This window comes from Chlorocebus sabaeus, chromosome 5, assembly GCF_047675955.1.
Source record: "Chlorocebus sabaeus isolate Y175 chromosome 5, mChlSab1.0.hap1, whole genome shotgun sequence".
Lineage (NCBI taxonomy): Eukaryota > Metazoa > Chordata > Mammalia > Primates > Cercopithecidae > Chlorocebus > Chlorocebus sabaeus.
The window spans coordinates 18144299-18155942 of NC_132908.1; the positions used below are offsets into that span (position 1 = coordinate 18144299).

Genomic DNA, 11644 nt, shown 5'->3' on the forward strand with positions numbered 1-11644 from the left:
CCCCTCCTTCCAAGGTGCTTGACCACTTCCCTCCTCCAGCTCCTTCATTCCCAACCCACTGGGTCTTCCTGGACTCCCGCTTGTTCTTCCTGGGTTTTGCTCCCTTACCTCTCACTTCACATCCTTTCAAAGCATCCAGACCCTTTCAGGACAAAATAAGATCAAACTGGATTGAAGCAGTTCTTTGTCATTTCCAAGACTGTATAAAACACCACCCATCCTCATGTTCCTTCTGCACCCCACCAAAAATACCACAACATTATATAGCTAGCTGTAGATACTCACATGCAGTATATCCCCATTCTTTTTTTGTTTTGTTTTCTTTTGTTTTGAGACAGAGTCTCGCTGTGTCGCCCAGGCTAGAGTGCAGTGGTGCGATCTCAGGTCACTGCAACCTCCGCCTCCCAGGTTCAAGTGATTCTCCTGCCTCAGTCTCCTAAGTAGCTGGGATTACAGGCGCATCCCACCACGCCTGGCTAATTTTTGTGTTTTTAGTAGAGACGGGGTTTTACCACATTGGCCAGGCTGGTCTCGAATTCCTGAGCTCAAGTGATCCGCCTGCCTTGGCCTCCCAAAGTGCTGGGATTATAGGTGTGAGCCACCATGCCCGGCCAATATATACCCATTCTGTCCAGGGTGTTCAAGCATGTGTTTGAGTGAGTAGGATTTTTTCTGGTCTCCAAGTTCAGGGGCACTGCCCGAAGGGCTGGCCTTAGGGTTAGTGGTTGAAAGGGCAGAGACCAGTGGGACGCGATGGCTCACGCCTGTAATCCCAGCACTTTGGGAGGCTGAGGCTGGCGGCTCACGAGGTCAGGAAATCGAGACCATCCTGGCTAACACGGTGAAACCCCGTCTCTACTAAAAATACAAAAAATTAGCCAGGCGTGGTGGTGGGCGCCCGTAGTCCCAGCTACTCGGGAGGCTGAGGCAGGAGAATGGCGTGAACCCGGGAGGCGGAGCTTGCAGTGAGCCTAGATCGCGCCACTGCACTCCAGCCTGGGCGACAGAGCAAGATTCCGTCTCAAGAAAAAAAAAAGGGCAGAGACCTACATGCCCAACAGTTGCAGAAATGCTGCTGCCCCGGGGGCCCATAGCACCTCATAGCACCTTCTCTAGGGAGGGAGGGTATGTGACTTGTGTCCTACTGACCTTGGGGACCCCGAGCTGTAGTACCAGAACTCTGAGCAAGTTAGTGCCTGGAGGGCTCTTGGTGGTTTGTGGGAAGAGTGGCACTGGAACCCCAGTTTCTTCTTCAGGAAAACTGGTTTATCAAACCAGTGAGTATCAGATGAGGCAACTCTCCTAGAATGATTGATACCAGGGGCTGGAAAGTGTATGTGGATGTGTGTGTGGGTGCGGGGGGAGGGCAATGAAGAGAGGTTGGTTAATGGGTACAAAGATAGAATAGTTAGAAGGAATAGGCCAGGCACAATGCCTTAGACCTGTAATCCCAACATCTTGGGAGGCCCAGGTGGGAGGATTAGTTGAGCCTAGGAATTTGAGACCAGCTTAGGTAACATAGTAAAATCCTATCTCTATAAAAAAAAAAACTTAAAAATTAGGCCAGTTACGGTGGCTCACACCTGTAATCCCAGCACTTTGGGAGGCTGAGGTGGGCGGATCACTTGAGGCCAGGAGTTTGAGACCAGTCTGGCCAACATGACAAAATCCCACCTCTACAAAAAATAGAGAAAAAATTAGCTGGGCGTGGTGGTGTGCGCCTGTAGTCCCAGCTACTTGGGAGGCTGAGGCAGGAGAATCACTTAAACCCAGGAGGCGGAGGTTGCCATGAGCCCAGATCATGCCATTGCACTCCAGCCTGGGTGACAGAGTGAGACTCCATCTCAAAAAAAAAATTTTAAATTAGCCGGGCATGGTGGTGTGTGCCTGTAGTCCCAGGTACTGGAGAGGCTGAGGCAGGAGTTTGAGGCTGCAGTGAGCTGTGATCATGCCACTGCACTCCAGCCTAGGCAACAGAGCAAGATCCTGTCTCCAAAAAGAAAAAAGAAAAGAAAAAAGGGGGAATAAAAGGGAATTAAGTTCTAATGTTCAACAGCAGAGCAGAGTAACTATAGTTAACAACAATGTATTATACATTTCAAAATAGCTATAAGAGAAGACTTGAAATGTTCCATACACATAGAAATGATAAATGCAGCTGCGCGCTATGGCTCACACCTATAATCCCAGCACTTTGGGAGGCCGAGGTGGGTGGATCATAAGGTCAGCAGTTCAAGACCATCCTGGTCAAGATGGTGAAACCCCGTCTCTATTAAAAATACAAAAATTAGCCGGGTGTGGTGGCGGACACCTGTAATCACAGCTACTTAGGAGGCTGAGGCAGACAATTGCTTGAACCTGGGAGGCGGAGCTTGCAGTGAGCTGAGATCGTACCACTGCACTCCAGCCTGGGAGGGAGACTCCATCTCAAAAAAAAAAAAAAAAAGAAATGATAAAAGCTTAGGTGACAGACACACCAAACACCCTGGCATCATCATTGTATATTCTAGGCGTGCAACAAAGCATCACATGTACCTCATAAACACAAATCTTATATATCAATAATTTTTTAATGTTGCATATATGAGGCTCATGAATCAGGATGAGAAAATAAAACCCTAAATACACATTTAAAAGGCCTTTTACAAACATGTACAAACACTCAGCAAGGGTTCATACCTCTTCCCTTTCCTGTGTAGATGGTTTTCAGGAGAGAGTCCTTTCAGCCTACAGGAATAATGGAAGCCCATCACCTTCAGCTTGTACAAATTCGATCCCCCCATGGAAAGTTTGTCTTAGCTTTTTCCCCTGATTTCTTTTTTTTTTTTCCTGAGACAGGGTCTCACTCTGTCATCCAGGCTGGAGTGCAGTGGCACTATCTCAGCTCACTGCAGCTTCAACCTCCCGGACGCAAGTGATCCTCCCATGTCAGCCTCCCAAGTAGCTGGGACTACAGGCGTGCACCACCACACTCAGCTCATTTTTTGTTTGTTGCTTGTAGAGCCGGGGTCTGTGTTGCCCAGGCTACTCTCAAAGTACTGAGCTTGGCTGGGCATGGTGGCTCACACCTGTAATCCCAGCACTTTAGGGAGGCTGAGGCGGGCAGATCACTTGAGGTCAGAAGTTTGAGACCAGCGTGGCCAACATGGTGAAACCTCATTTCTACTAAAAATACAAAAATTAGCCGGGTGTGGTGGCACATGCCTGTAATCTCAGATACTCGGGAGGCTGAGGCAGGAGAATTGCTTGAACCCAGGATGGGGAGGTTTGAGTGAGCTGAGATCGCACCACTGCACTCCAGCCTGGGTGACAGAGCGAGACTCCATCTCAAAAAAAAATAAAATAAAATAAATACAGAGCTCAAGTGATCGAACCACCATGGCCCTGGGCTCCCAAAGTGCTGGGGATTCCAGGAGTGAGCCACCATGCCCAGCCTTCCCCTGATTTCTTGAAACCATTGGCTCTGGCTCCACCTTCTAGTTCAGGGACTTCTTAGAACAGTGACGTGTTTGACAAGTCATACCCACAGAAAACTTGACATGTGGTTCAAAATTACATTTCTTCATGCTGAGGCAACAGGCTGGGTTTAATCAGAGGTGGTCACTGACAGCATAAATGATCACAGCCCAGAAGTCCCAAGCTTGCAATAAAAATAAAGCCCAGAACCATGTAATTTGGAGCTATTTATATTTGACATTTATGTCTGTTTCTCTGGTGGAGAGAGGAGTTGATGGTGACAGTGATTCTGAAACAAAACTCGGAAAGAATAGCAAAGACGGAATGTTTCTGAAGAACATTTCACATGGCATAAATACCAGCGACGTTCACTGAAAATGTCTGTCCATGTATGCATATTTATTACAAAAACATCAGGCACAGTGGCTTATGCCTGTAATCCCAACACTTTGGGAGGCTGGGGAAGAAGGATTGCTTGATTCCAGGACTTTGAGACCAGCCTGGGGGACATAGTAAAACCCCATCTCTAAAAAAATGTAAAAGTTACCCAGGTATGGTGGAGTGCACCCTGAGTAGCTGGGACTACTCAGGAGGCTGAGGTGGGAGGATCGCTTGAGCCCAGGAGTGCGAGGTTGCAGTGAGCTGTGATTGCACCACTACACTCTAACCCTGGCAGCAGAGCAAGACCCCGTCTCTAAAATAAATCAATCAACAAAAACATGGTCACATGGCCAATATTGGAGTCCTCTGAAGTCTGGTACCCCCAAGAGCATGAGGCTTGGTACCCAGGCCCATCACAGACCAGGAAGGGCCTGGTGGGATTTCTCCCCACCGAGTGGGGTGGGGGGCTTCCTGCTGTTGGAAAACCTTGAAGCCTGTGCCGTTCTGAGAATCATCTCTCTGAGCTCTGGTAGCAACCCTGCTTCCAAAATCCTCCTCTAAGGCCACATGAAGGTGCCAGCCTCATTTTAATCACAAGCTGTATTTCATGAAGTTGTTTGTTTGGGTGTGGTGGAGCTGGGAACCATGCCAAACCCAGAGAGCTTCCTGGAAATGACAATTCTCATAGGAAAAGCAGCTCTTTTCTATTTAAAACCTCCGTGGCAAGGGGAGGGGATCAGGCCCTGATTTGGTTCCCGAGCTACGTGTGTGTATTTTTCTCGGTGTTTGAATATCAGCTGGCATGTGTCTCATCCCTCAGACACGTCTCTAATGATTTCACTTTTAATGGGCTTTGGCATTTAAAACACATGCGAATTGAGCTTTTTGCTAATTGAGAAGATATGGAATGGAGAAATAGCCAGTTAGGTATTGTGCTGCTTGTCTGACTTTTAAAACAATTTTTCCCACTTCAGTGAAAGGTAGTCAAAGGGCCTCTCTCCAAGGAGACTTAGTTGGCTTTGAAGGAGTTTTATTTTAGCTTGTTCTTCTAGATCCAAGCAGAAAGCGGGGCTCCCGTTCTCCCAGGTGTTGGACGAGGACCAGGTTAAAAGGAGAGCAGAACGGGCTCAGGTTCCCACTTGGGGCATAACTGCATTGTCTGTTAGAACAAATGACGCCAGAGCAGGCGGTCGCTAGCCAGTTTGCGAGTCCGTGCCCAGTAGATGCCAGCCCGCATACCCCATGCCAAAGCACTTTTCTCTCGGTGCCCGTGGGCCTGGACGCCCACAGCACAACCTGCTCCCTGATGACGGGGCTCTTCGCCGTCGGCTCTGCTGCTTCTGTGACTGTTGCTGCTCTAGGCTGTTGCCAAGGCAGGCTCCATTTTGCCGGGTGGGGGTGGGGGGTGCTGAAGATTCTTAATTGCCACTCAGCCACCTTGCCCAACTGCGTTGGAAGCTATTCCTTGACTTTTTCTTTAAGACAGGGTCTTGCTCTGATGCCCAGGCTTGAGTGCAGTGGTGGGATCATAGCTCACTGCAGCCTCCAACTCTTGCCCTCAAGTGATCCTCTAGCCTCAGCCTCCTGAGTAGCTGGGACCACAGATGTGTGCTACCATGCTCAGCTAATTTTTTTTTTCTTTTCACTAAGACTTTAAATTCTCACTTGGGAAAGGACAGTAAGAAGGGGTAAATCAGTTGGCATAGCATCTAGCAGGCGCCATGTGAAATACCTGTGGAACATTGGATGGATGGATGGTTGATAAGTTGGTTTTAGCTACCAAGAGTAGTTGAGAAAAGCAGGAAGAAATGTGTTTTGGTGTAAGCCCAATCGAGCCATTCTTACTGCCTGCATAAAACTGCATAGCCGAAGTTGGCTCGCAGCATTGGGCGTCTCTCAGACCCTTCCGACTCCGATTCCTGGTAAGATGCGACCCTGAGTGTGTGGCCTGGTAAGATGCGACCCTGAGTGTGTGGCCTGGTAAGATGCGACCCTGAGTGTGTGGCCTGGAGAGGGCTGCAAGTACGAGCACAGGCTCTGGAGTCAGACATCTGGAGCTCGGACTCCCCTCTGCATTGTGAGGACCCAACTGTGGTCCTTGGGCAAGTTCCTAACCTTCAGAGCCTCAGGTGCCTCATCTGCAGAATGAGAGCGCATTCGTTTCCTGTTGCCGTCATAACCAATTGCCACAAACTTGGCATCTTACAGCAGTACCCATTTGTGATCTCACTGGTAGGTGAGAAGTCAGTGCTGGCTGGCACCGGTGTCTCTGTTCTGGGTTTCACAAGGCCAGAGTCAAGGTCTTGCTGGCTGGGCTCTTATCAGGAGGCACTGGAAGGAATCCACTTCCTTGTTCCTTCAGGGTATTTGCAGACTGCAGTTCCATGTGATCATGGGCTGAGGTCCTGTGTCTGTTGGCCAGGCATCCTTCTTAGCTTCTAGAAGCTGCCTGTGTTTCTCAGCTCGTGGCCGGCACTGGTGGGCCAGCTTCTCCTTATGCCTTGAATCTCTGACTTCCCTTCTTCCTCCTCTTTCCTGTTTTTCTCTTCCACTGCTTGTCACTGATTCTGGTTGGAGAAATGCTTCTGCTTTTAAGGGCTCCAGTGATTCGAGTGGGACCACTCAGGTCATCTAAGATACACTCCCTGCCTTAATTCCATCTGCAGTCTCTCCACAGCAGCACCAGGATTCGTGCTTGAATAACAGGGGAAGGAATGTTGGGAGATGCCTCTAGAATTCTGTCTATCATGGGTGGTTAGGAATGGACCTGCCACGGAGTTGTCATGAAGGTTAAATCAGGCGAGTTGTATGAAGCACAGAGCAGAATCCCTGGCACACTCTTCAGGGCTCTTACACGCAGTCACTGTCAGGGAGCAGGCATGAGGCTCTTGGCGGCACTGATGTTGTGCAGATGTGGGATCTGCTCTGGCCCCATGGGCTCCTGAACAGCAGGTACCCACCTGTTGATGTGGCTGTTCGAGGGGCCTTCGTTTACCTTGGGGAAGTTGTATCCTCTCTCCTGGGCCTGGGGTTGCATTTTGGAGATTTATTTTCCCTTTTGTCTTATCATTCAAAGCTGGAGTTCAGGTTTGGTCAACCACGACGCTGTGGTTAGACTTTTTTTTGGCAAGATACCTCTCACATCAGATTACTGAGCAAGAAAGGAAAGATCTGATGTCAGCATGTAAAGGCTGGATATGGGCACCAAGGATTGGGGAGCTCAGTTCCGGAAGAGATGTCTTTTGGTCTTTATTACCGGCAGCCCAGGGGCAGGAATACTGACTACAGCTTTGGGTAGTTTGAGGACACATCTGAAAGAGGCAAGGTGAAGCCTTTCAGTTTTCAGCTGTACCTGTGTTAAAGCAAGGCTTGTCACTGCTGGGTTACCCTTCATTCCTTGACCTCCCTGAATGGTGAGTTTCTTCCATTTCATGAGTAATGACCATCTGTGGGCACAGAGCTTCATCATCTTACTGAATCCCCACCCTCTGCAGTGGTGACCTTACTGTCATTTACAGATGAAGAAGCTGGCACTCTGGGAGGTTCAGCAGCTTGCCCTACAGCAAATACGTGGCAGAGCTGGCACTGGAACTCAGGCATGACCTACCCCAGAGTCAACACTGTCCACAGCATCTCTACAGGGCACGGCCTGAGCCCCAGTGCAAGGCAGTAACCTCCGTTTTCTGTTTCAGGCCCTGAAGCGCCAGAGCTCGTTGGGCCTTTCCTTTTTTAACAGCATCTTGGCCCATGGGGACCTACGCAACAACAAGCTCAACCAGCTCTCCGTCAACCTGTGGCACCTGGCACAGAGGCACGGCTGTGCAGACACCAGGACCATGGTGAGGCGCTCGGAGGGCCCCGTGGTATAAGCCCACTGGCCAGTGCACAACCACCCTCAACACAGCCTTGTGGCCTGGACCTCAGACAGACAACCCAAACTCCCCTTTCAGAAAGGCACTTGGTCCATTTCTGCTGGATCACTTCCTAGCAGTAAAAAGCAGAGCTGGCCAGGTGTGGCAGCTCATGCCTGTAATCCCAGCACTTTGGGAGGCTGAGACAGGAGGATCGCTTGAGGCCAGGGGTTTGACACCAGCCTGGGCAACATAGAGAGACCTGGTCTCTACAAAAAATAAAAAATTAGCTGGGCATGGTGGTGTACATGTGTAGTCCCAGCTACTCGGAAGGCTGAAGAGGGAGGATGGCTTGAGCCCAGGAGTTGGAGGCTGCAGTGAGCTATGATCACACCACTGCACTCCAGCCTGGGTGACAGAGCAAGACCTTGCCTCCAGAACAAAAAACAAAAGCACAGCTTTAAAAGTCTATTCCCTCTGAATAAAAACCATACATATAAACCATCAGTCATTTCTGGTCACACCCAAATCTGATGTTTAGGGCAAGCTGCAATCCAGCAAGTTAAAGACTGATTTTTTCCCTCCCCTCATCCCTCAAAAAACTCACTATTCTCTGCTAAGAAATCTAAGCTCACATAATGGCTGATTCATTAGAGCCTTGGGCTCCAAGGATAATGAACCAGAAAGGAGATGGATCTTTCTTTTTTCTCCTAGGTGAAAACGCTAGAATACATCAAGAAGCAAAGCAAACAACCAGACATGACTCATCTGACGGAGCTGGCCCTCAGACTCCCTCTGCAAACAAGGACCTAACCCCCAGGCCCATCCGCAGGCTCAGGGACTCTGGCGCCAAATCCAGAAGGATCTGCTCTGCTGCCCTGAACTCTCACTGCAATTTAGGTTTCGCATTTTCCTTTTCTTTTTACATATGTGCAAATTGGTTTACGCTTTGGCCTCTATCCAGGTTATTCTGACAATGAAGAAATGGGAGTTGTCAGAGCATTAAAATGCAATCTTCATTGAGAAGCAGCGTCTCTGCGTTGTCTTTGCGCAAGTGGCCTTCAGTCGACTCAGCCCAATCCGATGGGCCTTTAGCACAAGAGAAACAAGAATGCAAGTAACATCTTTCTTTTCTGGAAGGTGTTTTTTTTTTCTTTCATAGTTTAGAAAAAGGACTTTGAAAAGCAGTCCACTTTTAAAGTTCCAGATCCATTCCTTTCCAGACTTTGTACCTTCAAGTTAGAGCACGCCCAAAGTCTGGAACTCAGTGTTACCTGAACCCCTATGGAGGATTTATAAAAGGCAGAAATAGCACTCCATTAACTCTTTTTCCTATCAAAAGCAGCTCTTGATTGGACTTAGAATCTGTGTTGGTGGACCAAAGGAGAAAGCGAGGTCAAATTTGAGATTCTCTGTGGCTTCAGTATACAGTAACTGAATAAATGTCCTGAAGGAGCATTTATGTTCATGACTGTTCATTTAATTACTTCTGACTGTCTTCCTCCAGAAGAGAGAGAATGTGTCTAAATTTATTAGCCTGGTTTGTTTTGCAGCCACAATTCTCAACAGCATGTGATTCTGTCTGCTTTTCTTCCCACAGTTTGGTGGAACCTGATTCTTCTATTACGACTGGTGAGCTTGCACCGACATTTCATTTTGAATCAGTAAAAGCATTCATACCGATTGGTGATTCATACTCTCAGCCCCACTGCCATTGTGAAAATGCATTCACATTGTGGATTTAAAGTGCTGCAAACTATTGTGGTTCTAGAAGATCCACACTGGAACCGGACATAGATTACATTTCATCTTTACTCTGAGAAATACAAGACTACAGTTGAACACTTAGTTAACCTCAGACAGTAAAAGGGGCTAAAATTTTTTTTTAAATCAATTTATTGGCTGGGCACGGTGACTCACGCCTGTAATCCCAGCACTTTGGGAGGCCGAGGTGGGTGGATCACCTGAGGTCAGGAGTTCGAGACCAAACTGGCCAACATGGTGAAAAACCCATCTCTACTAACAATACAAAAATTAGCCAGGCGTGATTGCGCACACCTGTAATCCCAGCTACTTGGAAGGCTGAGGCAGGAGAATCGCTTGAACCCAGGAGGCGGAGGTTGCAGTGAGCCGAGATTGCGTCACTGTACTCCAACCTGGGCGACGAGAGCAAAACATCATCTCAAAAAAATGTAAAAAAGGACAGCAGACACTAACGAATGCCTCTTTCCCTCCCCTCTACTAAATAAATCATACAGAAACTCAGAAAGCATTGTGTGGTGGCTCACATACTCCAAAGTGGCCTTTATTTCACAAAATTCTATTTTTTTTCTTTTTTTAAGACGGAGTTTCATTCTTGTTGCCCGGGCTGGAGTACAATGGTGTGATCTCGGCTCACCCCAACCTCTGCCTCGAGAGTCCAAGCGATTCTCCTTCCTCAGCCTCCTGAGTAGTTGGGATTACAGGAGTACACCACCACGCCTGGCTAATTTTGTATTTTTAGTAGAGATGGGGTTTCTCCATGTTGGTCAGGCTGGTCTCCAACTCCTGACCTCAGGTGATCCGCCCGCCTCAGCCTCCCAAAGTGCTGGGATTACAGGCGTTGAGCCACCACGCCTGGCCCACAAAATTATTTTCATTAAAATTATTTTATCTACTACTTTTATTGTGTGATGCTATAAAATGAGAAAAACAATTGGCAAATTCACAAATTATGTTCTTCAAGTCATTTCTTCTCCTCTGAGGCTGAACGTGTTGGGTGGCATTAGTTCCCAAGCCTAGGCCAGTGAATTCTTGCTGCTGTCACATTAACCTGAACTTGGACTTTCACATGAGGTCAGGTACCCATTATACCAAAGGCGCTTCTGAATCTTGTCATGTGGCCTCGGCAGGGGCTGATTTTGTCTGTGCTTGTGTGTGCAGTTTCCCCCAGCCCTTTACTGGATCAATAAGCCGGTCTCTGAAAACACTGGTCTGCATGAGATGAAGTCTATCATTAGGCAGGATGGTGCAGGAAGATGTCAGCCAGAATTGTAGAAAATAAAAATGATGGGGTCTGGGCGCAGTGGCTCATGCCTGTAATCCCAACACTTTGGGAGGCTGAGGTGGGTGGATCATGAGGTCAAGAGATCAAGACCATCCTGGCCAACAACACAGTGAAACCCTGTCTCTACTAAAAATTAAAAAAAAAAAAAAAAAAGATGAGCTGGGTGTGGTGGTGCTCACCTGTAATCCCAGCTACTCAGGAGGCTGAAACAGGTAAATCATTTGAACCCTGGAGGTGGAGGTTGCAGTGAGCTGAGATCATGCCTCTGCACTCCAGCCTGGGCAACAGAGCAAGACTCCGTCTCAAAAAAAAAAGGAAAGAAAAAGAAAAATGATGGAAACTTCTACATGAGACTTATATTAGGTCTTCTATTGTTACTTTAACAAATTGCCACAGTTTAGCGGCTTAAAACATAATGTTGTCATCTGACGGTTCTATGGGTCTGAAGTCCGCCTGGTCTCACTGGGCTAAAATGAAGCCATCAGCAGGGCTACACTCCTTTCGGGAGGCTCTGGGGGAGAATCTACTTCCTTTCCAGCTTCTAGACGGCACATACATTCCTTGGCTTCTGACCCTTCCCTTCCCATCTTCAAAAGCAGCAGTGTCTAGTCAAGTCTTTCTTAAAAGTCTCGACGCGGACTCTTTCTTGCCTTCCTCTTCCACATTTAGGGATCTTTGCGATTACCTTGGGCCCACCCAGAAATGCAGGATCCTCTTCCTGTTTTAAGGTCGGCTGATGAGCAAACTTAATTCCCTTTTGTTTCGTAACCTAACAAATACACAGGTTCTGAGGATATGTGGTAGGAAGGGGTGTTACTCTGCCAACTTCTTTTGTGAGGACTGTGTCTATTTGGCAAATCCTTTTTTAATTTTTTTTTGAGACAGTGTCTTGCTCTGTCACCCAGGCTGG

General features: G+C 48.0%; 1 protein-coding gene across 2 annotated transcripts in view; it reads left to right on the forward strand.

The window, feature by feature from the left end:
• Positions 1-9150, forward strand: part of VPS35L (VPS35 endosomal protein sorting factor like) — a 147229-nt gene extending 138079 nt beyond the window's left edge. For both annotated transcript variants that reach the window (XM_007986967.3, XM_007986973.3), the window contains exons 30-31: positions 7530-7676; positions 8403-9150. In XM_007986967.3, coding sequence (XP_007985158.2) covers positions 7530-7676; positions 8403-8501 — 246 coding nt within the window. In that variant the 3' untranslated portion in view covers positions 8502-9150. The remainder of the gene's footprint in view (positions 1-7529; positions 7677-8402) is intronic.
• Positions 9151-11644: the final 2494 nt, after the last annotated feature.